Raw genomic sequence first — 18,850 nt, forward strand, 5'->3', positions numbered from 1 at the left:
TTGCTGCTAATATTTAATATTATTTATTAATGCTATAATTTTATTTTAATTAAATATAGCTTATGCTTTTTATAAGTATTTTTTAAATACTTTAATATTTTATAAATTTTTTTATAAATTAAAGAGTTTAGGGAATAATTTATAAAGTTTATGCTTTAATATATACTATATATATTTTATAAGGTTAAAATTTAAGCTATAGGGTAGTACTTTAAAAATTAAAACTTTATAATTAAAAAAAAAATACTTTTACTGCTAGTAATTTATAAATAAAAGTATTATTTTATATAAAATAATAAGTTTTATTATAAAAAAAAATTAATTCTTTTTTTAATACTTTAATATAGCTTTATAAAGTAAATTTTTACTTTTAGGTATTAATATTTTAAATTATAATAATTAAAAGGCTTTACTTAATTTTTTAAATTACTACTTATATTATTATTATAATTTATAATTAAAAACTGCCTTTAATATTTATATACTTTAATATATATACTTTAAAGGTATTTTTTTATATTTAATTTATAAAGTTAATATATATATTTTATATAAAATATTTATTTAAAAAATATACTTATATTTTAAAATTAAAACTACAATAACCTATTAACTTTAACTTAATACATTTATATTAATTTATAGTCTTTTCTTTTTTAACTTTTATATTATAAAAGGTTATTTTTTATTTTTTTTTAATAAAAAAAAGCTTTTTTTTAACTTTATATTTATAAATACTATTATTACCTAAAGTTTATTAAAATATTAAAGCATTAATTTTAAAAAATAAATTAAAAAAGATTATTTCTTAGGTTATATAAAAGTTTTAATATACTATATATACTATTGCTTAATTATTATAAAGTAAAATACTTAAAGGATATTTAATTTAAGGTGCTGAATGTAAAAAACTAGTTTTTTTAAAGCGTTTAATAATATAGAAGACAGCCTGTTGAAAGACGCCGAAAGTGCGCCCAGTCTAGACCTAACTTACACCTGCATTTATAGTTATAATAAATACTACATGCATTTTAGAAGAAATTTCCTAATTAGCCCGGTGATTTAAAGATAAAATAGTCCCTAAAGCACTTATTTTAAAGAAGAATTAAATTTTTTATAAATTTTTAAAGTTTATAGTAGTTAAAAAATATTTTTATAATCGCCTAAATAGTAGTCTTAGTTAGGGGGGCAATAAAAGACTTTTAATACCCCACTGTATATAATCTATATAAATTAAAATATACCAATAGACATTAGTTAAAGTTAATAGATAAATTATATAAAATTCATAGTATTTGATATACAATAAGAAGATGTTAATATTAGTAAAAAAAAAAAATTATGTATATATACTCTAAGGAACTTGTAAATTTTTATTTATTTTATAAAGATTAACCAGCAGTAGTTTACTGATAAGTCGGGAACGCACATTCGAACTGGCTCGCGCATACAAACACATCTGTGGGTACCTGCCGTATTGTACCGATATTAAGACCACAGAGCAAAAATAAGTTACAAAACAATTTGACGAAGCCCGTACTGTTTCATTCTCTCAAGAACAAATCTCCTGCAGCAGCTAGGGGTCAATTTGCGTAGCGAACTTATGCTGTTTTTCTATCTAGTAAAGAAAACTTAATTTCTTTATGCTGTCTTAAATAGTAATCCTAGCGTCCATCCATGCGAAGAAGACAGGTTGCAGAGTCTCGTCAAAGTAGTAAAAAGTTTAGGTCATTAGATACAGAATACAACTGCTTGGATAGGGGATAAAGCCTCCCCTTTTTATAGAATTAGATCAATTAATAATTTTATAATATAAATTCCAGTAACCTTCTAATATTCTAATCTTCTAATCGTCTAATAGTCTAACATTCTAATATTCTAATATTCTAATTGTATTTAAAACACAAATTATCTATTTCCTTATTTCCGAAAGCTCTCAATTTGGACTGCCCTGTCTTCCTGCACGGTGCCATTTATTTTTGCTTACTCGGCTTTCTTTGATGCTTTAGTTCGAAGCTTCATCATGCCAAATACTAGTGCGTATCCAGAGATAGCGAAGATCACCGTGATTGCTGCATCTCTCCAGCCGTAATAGTAGTGGTTGATGTTGAGCGTTGTCAAAAAGTCGCTACCATTCTTATATTCACAGACTCGGCAGCCTGATGTAGCATCTGGGTTAGTCAAATTAATCCGCCAACCGTTTCCGGCAATATACTCGCGGAGATAGTCGGCGCATGTTCCATTGCTTGGGTCAAATACGGCAAATTCTTCCTCCTTACAGTGAACCCCAGCACCCCAGATAGTGAAAGTCAGCATACCCGAGACAACGTAGTTGAAGGGGTTCAACCAGTATAACCAATATTTCCAGAAGACATTCAGCTGTCTATATGGTACAAAGATGCCGCAAAACAGGGTGAGTATGCTGATAATGAGAGGGTTTACCAGAGCCGCGAATGTGGGATTGGGTGCATAAGCAGCTATGAATTGGCCGATACCCGTATAGACAAATTCATATATAAGCATAATGAAAAACGTAGCGCCGGAGCGATTTGAATTATCATTCAATCGCGCGCAGTAATACCAACACACGAAATAGAGAACCGCGCATACGCAGAGGTAGGGGAACTCGGAAACAATTAGACCAATAACAAAGGAAACCCAAGAGTACATCTTGGACTTTTTCTCACGCGCGTCGTAGATATCCCGTCTTTGGATGAAAAGTGGTTGAAGTTGGTTAATAACACCGGGTGCAACGAAGACAAAATTGAAAACTGTGAACATCTTCAGTTCCAGGTCGGATACGCTACCACCAACTCTCCAGAAGGAAAATCCGTTTAATAATGCAGAAATGATATGTAATGAAAACTTGTTGTTAATGTAGTTGGTATTTCGGAATAGAGCAGTATTCATGCGCTGAGTTACAATTTTGATCTGTTCCCACATTGGCATTGAGAATTCGTGGCCATCATCAACAGTTCCAGCCGGTTTAGCAGCAGCTTCGGAGACCATATTATCGAGTTCAGTGAGCATTCGATCGTGTTCAGGAGATTCGAGCCAAATTTGATGCCAGTCCTTGTTCTTGACGCTTTCAATGCCACCAGTGACGACGTCGATCATGAACTCAGCGGGATTGGCCTCGATGGGACAAACAGCACCGTATTGCCCAAAGTACTCCTTGATAGTCTTCCCATTATCGCCAATGTCGCCGAAGTAAACCGTTTTACCTCCGCGTGCCAGAAGCAAGAGAGTATCGAACTGTGCAAACAACTGCGCTGATGGTTGATGAATTGTGACCAACACAGCTTGGCCAACATCAGCCAGTTTGCGCAGGAAACGAACAGTGTTATATGCAGATTGCCCATCTAGACCAGACGTAGGTTCATCAAGGAAGATCAAGATGCTTGGCTTGGACACTAGTTCAACACCAATTGTAACACGCTTCCTCTGCTCTACACTAAGACCATTTCCGACAGTGCCAATAAGCGTATCTGCCAAATCATGGAGTTCCAAAAGGTCAATAATGGTTTCAACGTACTTGAGCTTTTCGGCTTTTGGAGTTGTTCGGGGCTGGCGTAGTAAAGCGGAAAATTCAAGAGCTTCACGGACTGTGGCAAACGGCTCATGGACATCCAATTGCTCACAATACCCAGCCATTCTTTGGAATGAAACTGGTAAAGGGCGGCCATCAACAAGAATATTACCGTTGATAGTGCCGTCGGTTTTCCTTTGGGCGAGGACATCGAGCAAGGTGGTCTTACCGGCGCCAGAAGAACCCATTAATGCTCCAAGCATACCTGGTTTGACCCATCCATGGATATTGTCCAAGAGCACACGATCACCTGATGGAGTTTTGACTGTGTACTTGAGGTTCTTCCAGGTGAAGATGGAGGTGTTACGAGATAAGTTACCATTCACTTCTCCCGTTCCGTTGCCAACGGTGGTTTCTTTCGATTGCTCTGCTCCTTGACTCTGTGATTCTTCATCCACAGAGGCGCGAAACTTGTTGAGTTTTTCGCGGGGAATCAGCAGTGAAGCACCGCTGCCGCCTCCAGCATTCCAAAAGCATGTGCAGACAATGGTAATGGTGGCAAATAAGGCCCACCAAACCCAAACAATACCATAATTTCTCCAGAGCTGAGAATGATTGTAATGCAACGAAGAAAGATACTGGTCACCAGTCACATAATCTGCACCGGGCAAAGCGCCACCAACTCCAGTGCAGGCCCTGTTAGCAGAATCAACATTCTCGTATCCAGGTCCACTAGGTACGAGATTGGTGCCCACGCAGGGAATATGTTGGTCGTGGAATTCATTCGATAAGGCTGCTTGGAATGCATATGCAAATGGGTTGGTATAATACAGTTCTAGAAACCAGTTCTTGATCTGCGGTTTCGGGATCATATATCCAGCGTACATGACAATACCCTTAATGGCCGTTCCGGAGATCTTCGAAGCGGCTTCGAAAGTACTAAATGCAGCACCAATGCTTCTAAATAAAGTCGTAACACACTTTTATTGGTCAGTTTAGAAGATTATGAAAGGCTACGTGCGATATGTTTCACTCACCAGAGTCGTTGCCCAAAGGATGGCCCAGAAAGTAAAGAATGCTGATGCAGTGGCTTTGAGCCCTGTCATCCAGTATATCACAACAGTGAAAATAGTGCACTGTAACAATAAGACGGGGACATCTGCTGTAATTTGTGCCAGACAAAATGCGGACGGATGATAGAATCCAAAGGACTTGTGTTTAACCAGGACGGGTCGCCCCTTAAACGACTCTGTGACTTCAGACATAGCGACAATGCAATTATACAAGAGGGAGAAGAAGACCGCACCGCCTTTGGTAAAAAGGCCAGCAGATGTATCGGGGGAGTTATAGAAGCAGGCGCCAGCAATCAAAGACATAGCCAGTGATAGAAACTGTTTGATCAAAAAGGTCGATTTTTCGCCCCACAGAATCTGATATTGACGGAGGGTACACGCCTTGAGCTGTGTCATGAAGCTAGTGGTGAGGATCGTATTGTTCGGTAAATGTTTATTTTTTTCAAAGGCAATGGATTCTTTGAATGACTCGGTTCGGTCACGCGCATCCTGGGTATTTGGATAGTCGTATTCCGACGCCATAGAGCTTCGAATCGGAGATCGCTCGTACTCTGCCAAAATGGCATCAGCATTCCTTGGGAATGTGTTTTCAAAGCCAGGTTGGATTTTTCGCTCAGTGGGCACGGTTACACCGGTAAGAAAGTCACCTTTAACTCTAGTTAGTAGTGCTATTATCATAAACATCAAAACGGAATAGTAAATGCAGTACCAATATTAGCACCATCAGTATACACAAACCCCAGATTTTCCATGAATGGCTTTGCTGCTGCAGCGGGGCCGTAGAAAACCTGTTTTCCTTCATCCAAAACCAAAACTTTATCGAAAAGGTTGTAGATTCCATTTCCAGCTTGATATAGGGTGACGATAGTCGAAAGCCCCTGGACGTCGGTCATGGCGCGAAGAGCCTTGGCCCATTCTAATGCTGTGCTTGCATCAAGGCCGCGTGTGCTGTTGTCCCAACAGAATACTGATCCTCTGGTGGCCAGACATTCGATAATCGACACACGTTTCCGTTCACCACCAGACACACCTCGAACAAACTCATTCCCAACTTTTGTTTCAAATGTATGAGCGATTCCCATAGATTCTAAAAGGAATTGTTTGGTATCGGCTGTATGATCCTTCTCTGAACTAGTGCCGTCCGGAAGATGAGCAGGAACTTTAAGCCTAGTAGCAAAGTCCATTGTCTGGCCGACCGTCAGTCGAGGATAGAAAAGCTCCTCTTCAGTATTCATCACGATCTGGGATCGATACTGAGAAGCCTCTTTTTCAGTCATGTTCCCAAACCGGACATTGCCTTTGATTGTATGGTATCCTAGACGACGATTGGAAAGTAGCTTGAGGAGGGTAGTACAGCCTGATCCCGGGCGACCCAAGACCAGTAGCATTTCTCCGGGTTTCACACAACCGTGGCTGTCCTTTAAAATGCATTTCATAGGCGGCTTCTGGCGCCAGTCTTTGTAAAGCTGTGGTATGTTGTATTGAGAAAATTGATTTTCCTTGACAGCCGCCGAAGCAGCAGGGACCTCTACTGTGAGATTGTCCCAGGTAACGCCGAGCTCGCGTCTCTTGAATCCTGCTGCGGCTTCACGCTCTTGTTGACGAATCAGTTGAGGAGTCATACCCCATTCCGCATTCTTCTTAGGCGTGGATGTGTTGTCTGCATGGTAGAAGGTGAGAGTTTCTGCACTGGAGGCTTCCCGCATATCGCGATGAGGAACGGTGCGAGTTCCATGTTCTTTTGTTTCAGGCAAATCTGCCTCAGAGTCGTTGAAAAGATCGTTTTGCTCCATAATGGCTGTATTTTATCTGGATGGAAGAAAGCAAACAACGCACATTCCATCCATGCCATTTCAAAGTGATTTATCTGTAGGAGATGTTGGGGATGTTATATATGGGTTTCTTATGAACGGGTGCCGGAGTATCCGATGCATCCCGTTGCGTATGTATTTATTTGGGTCCTTTTTTTCAGCCAAGTACCCACGAGGAGGGGCGAAATAACAGTGGATAGAGAGATATTTTGTTATCTTGTGTAAACGTAATGCAGAGATAACCTTTCATTGCCGCTGGCTCAAGGGTAAAGGGGTGATTAGGGATACAGTTATTATCAAATGACGCAATAAAGGCTTAGGGGTTCTCTTCTTAATGCAATATTTAGACTACATATCAGTAATACCAGTCTTCTCAGCCAGCTACTCCTTCTTTTTATAACGCTCAAAGAGTTGAGTAAACGTATTGTAGTAATATAGTCTTGCTAGGAAGCAAGTACCGTCTTTGCAAAATATAAATTTAAAATGAGAAATCTAAGTTTCATCGATAATAGTGAAATGATAGTGTTACGCAAATAGCACAAAATGCCATATCTAATATTATTGACCAATGCATGAGGTCGAAGAGACAGCGTGCCTGAATCCTACACTGTAATGCATCTCGCTTTCCCAAGATCTCAACAGCCCCCACTTATGCGCTACTCAGGTTGACGTTTATGGATACCCAAGATCTGTGTGGCTGAGGGAAACGGCACGGCCGGCTGGAAATTTCTATCTGATTAGCGGGACGGGGACCACCGAAAAATACGTGTCAGGGGTCGGAATCGGCAATTCCTGTCGGGCCATGCGATAGCCAAAAAAAATATCGCTAGTATACCACTATAATTTGTATGTGACGTGCAGCAGTATTTTCCCCCCTACCCACCCCTTGGGGTTGCAGCTATGTAACCCTCGGCGTCGGTTGCAATCTGCCGAGGGAGATAAACCCCCGTTTCCACTAAATTCCCAAGTCAAAGCTACGCCTTATATTTGAGGAAACGTTCCAGCCCCCCTCTAAATCTAGCCAATTTACCTGCGTAAATGTCCGCGGCCTCAAATATCTCCATGGAGTAAGTTCTGAATGTATATGTACAAATATGTCTCCTGTATGAATAATGCTATAAGAAAAGTCTAAGCTGCGCTTGTACTTTAAGGTACTTTTTATAAGTTAAAAGAGAGAGAATTGAAGAAATGAGAGAAATATCCTAAGCAATTGTAATGTTATAAAAAGTTCAAGAGACCAAAGTGAAGTTGTAGAATCCGGACAAGAAACCTCGCCTAGTTCACGGGAAGACCGGCAACGGCTTAGGGGGACGGCAAGTGAGTATAGTATAATATGCTGGCGTTACAATAACTAAGTCCAAAAATATTTTCCTCAGAGCATAAAGAATAAAGTGTTTAAGCTACTCAAGAGTTCAAGGCCAACGAACTTATACAATAATTACATAAAACATATTCCCCACCCCATACCTTTTATTTTTTTTTGTTATTTTTCAAGGTTTCTTCATTGACTGCCCTACTTGCTATTTCTCTCCCTCTAATGACCCTCGCGTTTAGTAGTGCCAGCACTTAGAATTATTACATACGAGCTAGTTAAGAATAAACTATTTTAATTAAGCTTCTGCTGCAAGATCTTAGCTCGCAAAATTGCATAGCGTTTACAATTCTTAATTGTTTTTCTACTTATACTATCATAGATTAAACACTATTTTAAAGCTACTTTTGTAGAGATATCCGGAGGCGTCGATATGTGTTATATGCATTCTAACAGCTTCGTTACCAGGCAAAATTTGAGGGCTTTTTGGAACATCCACAATTATGACATTACATACTGGGTCAAGGTGGAACTTTTCGTATTCAGCTCACTTCCACATGTGGTCAGAAAGATGCTGATTAATTACTAGTGTTAGTATCTCAGACTACATAATTTAATGAGCAATCTTGAAAGCCGTCTTTACCCTGAATCCCTCCCGCCTAATTAGGATTTTTAAAAAAATATTGAAGGCGCTTTGCTAAGTTGTATACCTCTGTGAGGCAGCTTAAGCAATCCCACCAACCTCACTCTTTATATTATCGAGCACCAATCGTGTTATGAATCTTAACTGAGGGTGTCTAACGGCTGCGGTAAATATTGCGGGGAGGTGTATTTTCTCTTAGACTCTAGATATATTATTGTCCATCACCTTTGCGTTCTTCTTTTGTCTCTGTCGAAATCTCCATCAGGCGAAATGCCAACACTGAACTTTCCCAAATTATATTGTAGGGTAGGAAACTATTATCGAATATCCAGGAATTTTTTGCTTTATTCAAGAACAGCACCGTGATATTTCTCGGTGTTCCAAGACAACTAATTTACAACCGAACCACTAAATTTAGTGTAAAGGCTTAGTATATATATGATTTCAACAGATGTTTCTTCTAATCCGTAGTATATGACCCCAAAAGTAATTGAACATTGTATGTTTGGCCGGAGAATTGGCAGTGCCCGCAGATAGATAGAAAGTCTGTCTGTTCTACCAGTCTAGAGGCGGTCCTGTCGAATCCGAAGATGGGGTAGAAATAATTATAGCCCACAATTGTAGGTCATGTACTTTGTCCTAATAGCTTCGCATCTTTTAGCATCCTTTTGTTTTTGAGTTCTAATTGAGCCTTACTTAGGGAAGGTAAATAATAAGTTATAATAGTGTTCCCATCCCACGAGAGTGGTGTAGCTTGTTACTTAAAGTCAATAAAAGTTCTAGGGTAATATTATTTGCTACTGCGCGAAGGAGCCACAACCTTTATCTTTATTTATACACCGTAAGGCCATTGTTAGCTAAGTCGAACCTCACCACTTTGCTAAGGGAGAGAGGAGGGAGAGAAAGGTTTACTAACCTCAATTAAATATTATATTTATTCTTATATATTCATTATTGTAATAAGGATATCTAAACTTTACATTATACATGCTGGATACCAAAGGAAGATTCGTTCAGTATTCAAGCAGGTGTATTATATATTTAAAAAAGCGAAACCTGTATTGCTTATAGTACTGGCTTACTAATAAAATACAGCACTTATCCGCTATAATACAGAACTTGTCCACTATAATATCGCGCTTGTGTATAATGTTATAACATTCTTTTAAGAGGCATAAATGGTGGCGGCCAAGGTATATAAATAACGGCTCACTGTAGCTTGCATGTTGATATATTGATACCCTCTAAAGCTATAGGGAACAGCTAGTTGGAACGCTCCACTGAGCTTCAAGTGGATCGCTCGAGAGCAACTATTTATAACACGGACCATTCTCAAGCCAAATGTAAGTTTTTTTGATTAGCTTATATTATAGATTCGCATCGACATGGAAGTCTCAGGCTATTGTACTCTTAGTTCTTTACTTCTAGAAATACTAATCAATATCTTTCCCTACCGATGCCCCCTTGTTACAGACGCCTTCTAAAGACAGGCGCCTTCTCAAAAGTAAAAATAAAAGCAATTTCTCTTATCCCAATTCTCCATTTTACGTTCCTCTGTAGGATAAATGTTGTTATGGCATGGAAAATGGCTCTACCTAATATCTGGAGTGGTAAGCCAGGGGTGAGGTGGATACCAAGCATTGCAGTTTGGCGAGGCGCATAGATCGGTATAGCCTTAGATTAGCTGGCATTAAATACGAATATCATTTCTCTATATTCCTTCGGCTCCGGAACGTGGCAGCTACTACTATTCCAATACAAACTACGAGCTTCTGGGCTACGTAATTGAGAATATCACACAAAATACGGCAGAAGTAGAAATCTGTCGAAGAATTATAGAACCGCTTGGCATGGAGCACACTTTTCTGGAGGTATTCGAATCCAAGAACAAAGGCAATATACCACGGCGATATCAGTTTGCTACAAAATTGTATCGCGAGACGGCAGGCATGAATCCTGCTTTACCGGAAATTGATGACGGCAAGCTTATAGACTGCACTGCGTCTAACCTATCAGTTGAATGGATAGCCGGCGATATGTTTTCCTCGCCATCTGATCTTGTCAAATTTGCAACTGCTCTTCGCGATGGAAGACTTCTAAACACAGAATCCTTAGAGACAATGAAGATGTGGCGGCCAACTACAAATGTGGCTGCTGAGATAGGCCACTGTCTCTTCAAAATGGAAGACTCTGAGGAGAACGCGTGGCTCGGCCACTTTGGAGGTGTCTTAGGCTTTACGGGAGCTTTATGGTAGAGGGAAGATGGCGACTGCGTGTTATCGGTATCATCTAATGTAGGGAGAATGCATGCTGGTAAGGTGCCCACCAGTGGAGCTCCTCGAGACTAAGCTGAGAGAAATTGCTACTCAACTGGCATCTTTAGGAAGTACTTGATTGTTATAGCTTGCCCTAATGCCATCTATATTATCTAGTTGCCGCAGGTTTAACAGCACTGAAATCACGCTACCAAGATCTTGTGACGGCCTAATTGGCTAGAAGTTGATGTCGGTCCTACTCTGGAGGGTTGTTTCTGGGACTATAGAGATGTGGGGTTAAAGGACCCCAAAGAGCGGACATAGTTGTCTCATCCGCTGATATTCCTGCACCACAGCAATAGTGATGCACTCCATCGGCCTTAGCATTAAAGTATTCTCACGAGTAAACTCAAAGCCTCCGTTGTCACGTTCATTATCACAGCTAAATTTGAATTCTTGCCTGGCCAGTCAATTAAGTCTTGGCAATCTTGACAATCGTCTACCAAAAATTTGGCAAAGCACTCCCCACGATCATCATCTAGGTTGAATATCCATTTCAATTACTCCCCATATTCAAGGTGAAGGTAAAAATATTTCATGTCAACATTTTCCTTCTCATATTATCAGCTATACTATCTATCGAGGCATGTTTCTGAAGTATCTAATAATCAGTGCTTAAAGAAACATGCTTTACTTTATCGGCTGTCTCGTTTAGCATCTTAAGTTTCGTTTCAAGCATTGAGTAGCAGTCGGAACCCAAAGGGAAACGAAGTTGATCTTCCAATCCAGTGGCCAATCCTGTTCCAGTGACTACCTCATACATGCGCTGGATGCCAAGCTCTGCATTCCCAGGCTGCTTTCCATGCATACCACCGAGCATCTCTTCCAAATTCACATATCCTTCCAAATGGCGGCCCACATTTTGACCATTCGAGATAGGTTTCAAGAAGTCGGTCCGGAAAATCCCGGGCTCAATGATGTAAACGCGGATGCCAAAAGGCTTAAGCTCGTTAGCCATAGCCTCGCTCAATCCTTCAACGGCGAACTTGGAAGCAGAGTAAATCGGACCACCAAGGGCGCCGAGAATTCCCACGCCACTAGAAAGCTGCACAATGACGCCAGAACCCTGTTTTCTCATGTGTGGGATCACAGCTCTTGTGAAATTAAGCAAACCAAAAAAGTTGACGTCAAATTGGTATCGAGCTTGTTCGTCTGATATTTCCTCAACGGCGCCAATATGTCCAAATCCTGCGTTGTTAACCAAAACATCAATACGGCCATGTTTAGCAGCAGCGGCAACGACCAATTCGGTTATACTGGTGGCTGATGCGGTGATCTCTGTTTCCACCAAATCAGCCTTGGGATTCTCTATAAGAGACCTTGGAAATTTCGAGAGGCTCCTGGCAGTCGCAACAACTGTATCACCCTTGGACAGCGCTAGATTTGCGAGTAGGAGGCCGAACCCGGCGTTTGCTCCAGTAATAAACCATATAAGAGGTGCCATGATGTTGAAATAATCCAGCTAATCTTTTTTTTTTTTTTTTTTTTTTTTTTTTTGGCAATCTTTATGGACGCTTGATCATATGTTGTGAGACAGATGAAGGATATCGATGGGTTGTTAATGTATTTATGATCCTGGAATATTTGCTTATCGTTTTTGTATTTTGACACGATTAAAGTGATTTTTCATCTCTAATATATACTGCATAGAAGTCATTTTATAGATATCTTAGCAGCGCATTCCAGGATCTTCCTTTACTTGCTTTTCCGATAATGCTGATGAAACCCGCTGCGGCTCGGAGTATCAGTCAGCAGTTTCGCGCTAGACCTTTGCTTGTGCAACAAAAGCCGACAATGATTTTATTTCCCGCTATATGTCGGCCGCGGGACACGTCGTAATAAACAAACAAACAAACGTAGCGCTTGTATCAATAGCTTTGGCATAACGTTATTGTAACACAAATCACGATGAATCTTGAAAAGACGAATGTGGGCAAACGCTATCGAGGCCGCACGGTCACAGCGTGCCTCGAGTGCCGAAAGATGAAGAAGAAGTGTGACTGTCGATGGCCATGCAATCAATGCACGACCCGAAAAATGGCACACACGTGTCAATTCTCACAGGCGACTCGAAGCCATCGGCGGTAAGTGGCCCAAAGCCTCCCTAGACTACCTGCATGTTTATTCCATCTCACTCGATAGCCTCAGGCTAAATGGAGCACGAACAAGGTCTCCGAAGGACACACCTTCGACCGCTTCCACCAACTCTGTCTCAGAGTCGCAAGACGACACTGCGAGTAATACAGGCCCAGCATCTATGGTGCATATGCTAGGTTACATGTACGCGAAGAATGATGCGCTCTTTGGCAGTATCATGGTAAGTCGTCTTATTAAGGCTCAAGGTGTATGTAAAATGTAGAATGTCCCTACTGATTCGTTTTGACTCGCAGGAGACTCAATATGCGGATTCTTCCGAGCCTCTTCCGGAGCTAGTTATCCAAGCCTCTCGTGCTGTCTCACCACGGCCTTATACGGACATGCTTTTAAAAAACTTCTTCGATAATGTCAACCACCACTATGGGATTTTACACCAGCCATCTTTCATGGCCGTCTACGTCGACTGGTGGTCTGAACGCCGCGATGCTCAAAGCTTACGCCGCCCGTCAGCCGTGGCACTCACTTGCCTGATACTTCGCATCTGTGCAAACTCTACGCAGTTTCTGTCGCCACATGCTTCGTCGCAGCTTGAAATAGATCTAGGTGACTCCACCCAAAATTTGAGCAAGACATACCATGATGCTGCGCAAATTATCAGTAGCTTTTTATCTCCAGGAACCGGCGGCCTTCTCATTGCGCAGCAACTTTTTCTAGCTGCCACATGGCATAAGGGACAGGCCGATTTTGTTAAGTCATGGCATGAGCTTGGTGCTGCCGTGAGGCAATCCCAAGAAATCGGTATAGTTCTCCGTTGGCAGATGACCATTTAGACATTGGGTTCACTGATTTCGGATGCTTCAAGGAATCCACAGGGACGTTTTTTCTGATGAGATGAATGAATTCGACCTGGAAATCAGACGAAGGCTATGGTGCGCCTTATACACTTGGGATAGGTGAGTTGTTGATTGAGTTGTGGCCACTTGGTGCCCTGGCCTCTACTTATGCGTCATGGCTAACAATCATATCTACAAGATACATGACCGCAAGCTTTAATCGTCCTCCGATAATCCAATCAGAAGCTCCTGTTCCGCTCCCCAATCCTGGTTTAGACCAGTCTGGAGCTGATCCAAACGCTCCATCCTACATTGTCGCTAAGATATTGGAGTGTCAGCTTGCCAGGCAGTTGGGAGAAGGGGACCGTGTTGACAGATCGAACCTACAAAGCAAGATCGCCTGTGTGGAAAAATGGATGTTGTCTTTACCACCAGTATTCAGTATTGTCAACCCAGACAAGTGTTGGGACGGCAGTTATCCATATATACAGTTATCCATATATACCATTTCAACGTCTGCAACTTCACTGTATAGGCTATATGACGCAAGTGATACTTGTACGGTCCATTCTGACCTCATGTCAAATATTCTCGACGACAAATCATCTTGAAACTGGACTTGATTCGGAAACCACGATGTTAATACATCAGGTCGTCAACCTTAGTCTGAAGGCTATGTCTATTAGTAAAGACACTTTTGACTTTTGCTTTCCACAACAAGCAAAATACTACATGGTCGCCTTTTGCCCTTTCGACAATGCAGCGCTATTAAGTTCTTTGCTGATACACGATGTTAATGGCACAGTGATCCCTCGACGATCGGAAGTTATTTACGCCATTGGACAAGCGTTACATATTTCTCACCGGCTGCGCGGTTGCACGAAGATGGGCGACATCACATGGAGCATTCTCTCAACACTCAAGAGGCGTATTAATTTATATCCGACGGAAAAGATCGTACTCGAGGAGCTAAAGAGCATTGGCAAAGCCAATATCACCACACAGGCTCTGAACAGCATTCTTGAACCAGCAAACGATGACTTGTTTCATTCGATCAATGAGTCAAGTAGCCATTTGCACTCTGAGTCGCACGAGGGATTGCGATCTGTAGAAAACATCTTGGCGGCAGATGATTCCGAGTTTTTGGAAATGGACTTGGGCATTCTGGACGGAGTTTGGAACTGGGACAGAGTGGGGCTTTATTGATGCTATGCGTGCATTTTGATTTATCCCATTGCGGATTTGAGGCAGAGAAAGAGCTCTATAGAGATCTCATGGGCGAGCGGGGTGCTGTACAGTGATATCCTTGCAAACAACAAGACGATGGTTCTTATCACAAGGCCTTGAAAAGGGCGACCACGAAATATTTTATAGTAAATATTGCTTTGTTATTGCGCAAATAAAAGGGATTTAAAAGAATGTCGTTCGTGCTTTCCGCCGGCTTCCCCTATCTCTCCTCTCCACCTCCAGCTATGTATAAGATTCAAGGCCACCGCAGTAATTGTCTCAAATGTTAGGAGCAGTAAAGAAACAAAACAATCCTCTGTGGAATAGTAAGTGTCGATTTGCATAATTGAGAGCTGCCTTCAGCGCCCAGTAGGGGTGAAGGCGTTCGTTGCTAACGGCAAAAACGGAGTAAGCAGCCGTTATGAAAAAGGGACTATCCAGCTGGCATTTATCTACCCACATCTATCCACCAGGCTACAAAACGTGTTAGGGCATGACTGTTCAAATATTTACATCCTAGCCTGGTAGCGTCGTCTGGTTGGTATGTCCCATATTTTAGCCATTCTATGGGCCTAGCATGCGCCGCTCGCCCTAAACCATCATCTTCTGAAACATGACGATTGTCTCTTGCAATGCCTGCGATCTAGCTTCGAGATCCAGTTTTCGACGCTCAACCAATTGTCTGGCCTCGGTGACATTAATGTCCTGTAATTTACTGAGATCTGCCCTGTGCGTTTCATTATCCTCTTGGTCCCTTCTTGTCTCGGCTAACTTTGCCTTGAACTTTTCAACCTCTTTTCCAGCATCTTGTATACGATCCTTGACTTCAAGATAGACATTCACCTCAGTGGAAACAGGGAAGACTGCGCAACCAAATGGGCTGGCACTTCCAACTGGCAGAATGCGAATATCCACTGGTGTCTTGCCACTGAGTGACTTGATCGCGGAGAGTTGAGCAGACGCTGTGTCATGTGGCGTTTGACTGAGAGGTATGATATAAGCTATGCCTTTATCCTTAACAACATAGTCCGCCAAGAGAGAACGGAGGCCTCTCGAGCAGCCCAGTACGAGTTCATAGGCTACCTCAGACTTCGGATCATGGAAGGATTCCTCAAACTCTGGATACTCGGCGATCGAAATTGAAGATGTATCATCGCCTGGTCTGCGTGGCAGCCGCTGCCAAAGCTCTTCAGTTAAGAAGGGCATGAATGGAGACACAAGTCGTAGGCCAGATTCGAGCGTGGTGTAAAGCGTATCCATGGCTGAACGAGCTTCCTCGGGTGTCCCATCCGATATTATCGACTTGGAATTCTCAATATAGATGTCAAACAGCTCATCGTACAAGAACTGATAACTAATCCGGGTCGATTTTGAGAATTCACGCGCCTCGAGTGCCTGGTTGATATGTTTTGCGGCAGTATTCATTTTTGTCAAGATCCATCTCTCAGGCAGACTCTCTTTCCCTGTTAGAGCAGAACTCTCACGAGGAACGAAATCATTGCCCAGCTTGCCAAGGACGTATTTGGTGGCCTGGTAGATCTTATTGCAAAATTTTCTATAGCCGTGCATCGTCTTTATGTCGAAATTAATGTCACCGCCGGATGACTGTGTATAGTTGATAAGTGAGAACCGCAACGCATCGGCCCCGATGTCGGGAATACCATGCGGGAAGGCCTTCTTCTGGTATTTTTCAGCATTTTTTATCTCGCTCTGGGCCAGGTTCCCTTGCCGTAGCTTCTGGTGCAGGCCATCAAGACTAATACCATCGATTATATCAATCGGATCAACAACATTACCGAGCGACTTGGACATTTTTCGACCTTCACTGTCACGAATCAAGCCATGACAGTAGACCTCAGTAAAAGGCACTTTTCCAGTCAATTTCAGAGAGAACATAATCATACGGCTCACCCAGAACGGGATAATGTCCCAGCCAGTCTCCATAGTGGTATTTGGAAAATATTTTTCAAAATCTGCCGTCTGATCTGGCCATCCAAGGGTGCTAAAAGGCCAAAGCCCAGAGCTGAACCAGGTGTCTAAGACATCCTCATCACGCTTAAGCGTCAGGTTCTTGTCTGTGAACCTTTTCTCCGCTTTTTCACGAGCTTCACGTTCTGTTCTGCCACACACCCAATATTTGTCATCAGCATCATCACCGGCGTCTTCGCCCTCGATACTGACAAAGTAAGCTGGTATCTGATGGCCCCACCACAATTGTCTTGATAGGCACCAGTCCTGAAGGTTTCTCATCCACTGAAGGTATGATCGCTTTTGTACCTCTGGCCTAATGACCAACTCACCACTCTCAACCACTGCAATCGCGGGTTTCGTCAGTGACTCCATCTTCATCCACCATTGGGGTTTGAGAAGCGGCTCAACGACGTCTCCTGATCGGCTGCATATCGGAACAGTCATTTTGTTCGGCTCCGACTTCGTATAGAGGCCAAGATTCTTGAGCTCCTCAATAACACGGTATCTCGCATTAAACCTCTTCTCTCCGGCATAAGGGCCAGCATTACTGTTAAGAGTACCGTCTTCGTTTAGGATGTTGATGAAGGATAGGCCATGTTTCTTGCCGAGGTTGAAATCATTGTAATCATGGGCGGGTGTCAGCTTGACTGCGCCAGTACCAAACTCTCTTTCAACATATTCGTCAGCAATGATCCGCAATTTTCTACCGGGTATTATCGGATGAATCGCAGTCTTGCCGACAAAACTTGTGTATCGATCGTCCTGAGGATGCACAGCAATACCAGTATCGCCCAACATCGTTTCAGGCCTTGTTGTTGCAACTTCTATCGTTTGATCAGAGCCCTCGATCTGATATTTGAAATACGTAAGTTTTCCGAATTCAATCTTTCTGTCATAGCCTGGCACGTCAAGCTTCGTCGTCCCTTCGATTTCCTTCTGGTCGACTTCTAGGGTTGACAAAGCCGTGGAGAGGCGACACGACCAATGTACAAGCTTGTTGGCTCGGTATATAAGGCCATCTTCGTGTAGCTTTACGAAGGTCTCAGTGACAGCTTTAGACAATTGAGGACTCATGGTGAAGGCCTCCCGAGACCAGTCAGGAGAGATGCCGAGTCTGCGTGCCGCATTGTTGATATTCTGTTGATAGTCTTCCTTCCAATCCTGGCATAGTTGGACGAATTCCTCTCGGCTGAAATCTTGCCTCCTGGACTTGCCATTTATCGGATTCTTGGCGAGCTGCTTCTCGACAACAGCTTGTGTCGCAATACCTGCATGATCGCAGCCAGGGATAAAAAGAGTTGAGAACTGTCGCATGCGATGCCATCTGATGAGGGTGTCTTCCAGTGAGAGCGCCAAGGCGTGTCCGATGTGTAGCTTCCCCGTCACCTACTTCAGGCGTTAACAAAATGACTACTGCACTAATGGATCCACAAGTACATACGTTTGGCGGCGGCATGGCAATGACATATTTGCCTTTTGGCTTCAGTCTACCATCCTTCTCAGTTTGCGGTTTAAACAAGCCATGGTCCTCCCAGAAGCTGTACCACGCAGATTCGACGACCTTAGGTAGATAGGCTTTGTGAAAGTCGTCATCCAATGGCTTTAAAATTTTTCTATGTCCAGCAGGTGTCTCCTCAACCCAATCCTTGGCCGCGACCATAGGGGTACCCTGCCTCTTTGTCTTCCTTTCTGATATATGTTGCGATTTTTGTGCGAGATTCTCCTGCTTTTGCTTGAATTTCTCAAATTTCAGCCGCTGTTTCTCGCTCATGGGCTTATCGGTGGCCTGTGTTGAAAACATTATGGATGGCGGCATACGCAAGTCAAGAAAAAGCGGGGGATAATGCAGTAGGCGTGAGACGAAATCCAGAATACTTAATGGAAATCGGGAACACCAGAAATGTGCAGACCGTGGAGGTAAATGCAGAAAATTTATATCTGTGCCTGCAGTCTCGCTGGAAATGGTATGAGTCACAACCTTTTCCGATCCCGCTCTCAAAGCCTGCCCCCTTAGCCACAGTTGGAAAAGTAGTTTCGCA

The 18,850-nt window shown here is 42.3% G+C and overlaps 6 protein-coding genes across 6 annotated transcripts; 3 read left to right on the top strand and 3 right to left on the bottom strand.

The window, feature by feature from the left end:
• Positions 1-1,983: 1,983 nt before the first annotated feature.
• Positions 1,984-6,395, bottom strand: TrAFT101_009432 (uncharacterized protein; the record flags this gene model as incomplete). Its single annotated transcript, XM_024901547.1, has 3 exons — positions 1,984-4,509; positions 4,567-5,249; positions 5,312-6,395. The coding sequence occupies 3 exons, from the start codon at positions 6,393-6,395 to the stop codon at positions 1,984-1,986; spliced, it is 4,293 nt and encodes a 1,430-aa protein (XP_024754582.1).
• A 3,823-nt stretch (positions 6,396-10,218) lies between these two features.
• Positions 10,219-10,623, top strand: TrAFT101_009433 (uncharacterized protein; the record flags this gene model as incomplete). The annotated part of the gene is made up of 1 exon (XM_024901546.2): positions 10,219-10,623. The coding sequence occupies one exon, from the start codon at positions 10,219-10,221 to the stop codon at positions 10,621-10,623; it is 405 nt and encodes a 134-aa protein (XP_024754583.2).
• Positions 10,624-11,239: 616 nt separating this feature from the next.
• TrAFT101_009434 (uncharacterized protein) lies at positions 11,240-12,177 on the bottom strand. Its single transcript, XM_024905075.2, has one exon. The coding sequence runs from the start codon at positions 12,125-12,127 to the stop codon at positions 11,285-11,287; it is 843 nt and encodes a 280-aa protein (XP_024754584.1). The 5' UTR covers positions 12,128-12,177; the 3' UTR covers positions 11,240-11,284.
• Positions 12,178-12,575: 398 nt separating this feature from the next.
• TrAFT101_009435 (uncharacterized protein) lies at positions 12,576-14,150 on the top strand. The gene is made up of 4 exons (XM_066128646.1): positions 12,576-12,767; positions 12,853-13,000; positions 13,074-13,733; positions 13,813-14,150. Exons 1-3 carry the CDS (start codon positions 12,592-12,594, stop codon positions 13,608-13,610), a joined length of 861 nt encoding a protein of 286 aa, XP_065984766.1. The 5' UTR covers positions 12,576-12,591; the 3' UTR covers positions 13,611-13,733; positions 13,813-14,150.
• A 222-nt stretch (positions 14,151-14,372) lies between these two features.
• On the top strand, positions 14,373-14,898 carry TrAFT101_009436 (uncharacterized protein). The gene has a single exon (XM_066128647.1). The coding sequence runs from the start codon at positions 14,499-14,501 to the stop codon at positions 14,817-14,819; it is 321 nt and encodes a 106-aa protein (XP_065984767.1). The 5' UTR covers positions 14,373-14,498; the 3' UTR covers positions 14,820-14,898.
• Positions 14,683-18,688, bottom strand: TrAFT101_009437 (uncharacterized protein). Its single transcript, XM_024904721.2, has 2 exons — positions 18,253-18,688; positions 14,683-18,197 (listed from the first exon to the last, which is right to left on the bottom strand). The coding sequence occupies exons 1-2, from the start codon at positions 18,625-18,627 to the stop codon at positions 15,432-15,434; spliced, it is 3,141 nt and encodes a 1,046-aa protein (XP_024754586.2). The 5' UTR covers positions 18,628-18,688; the 3' UTR covers positions 14,683-15,431.
• Positions 18,689-18,850: the final 162 nt, after the last annotated feature.

Source organism: Trichoderma asperellum, chromosome 5 (assembly GCF_020647865.1).
Source record: "Trichoderma asperellum chromosome 5, complete sequence".
In the NCBI taxonomy this organism is placed as follows: domain Eukaryota; kingdom Fungi; phylum Ascomycota; class Sordariomycetes; order Hypocreales; family Hypocreaceae; genus Trichoderma; species Trichoderma asperellum.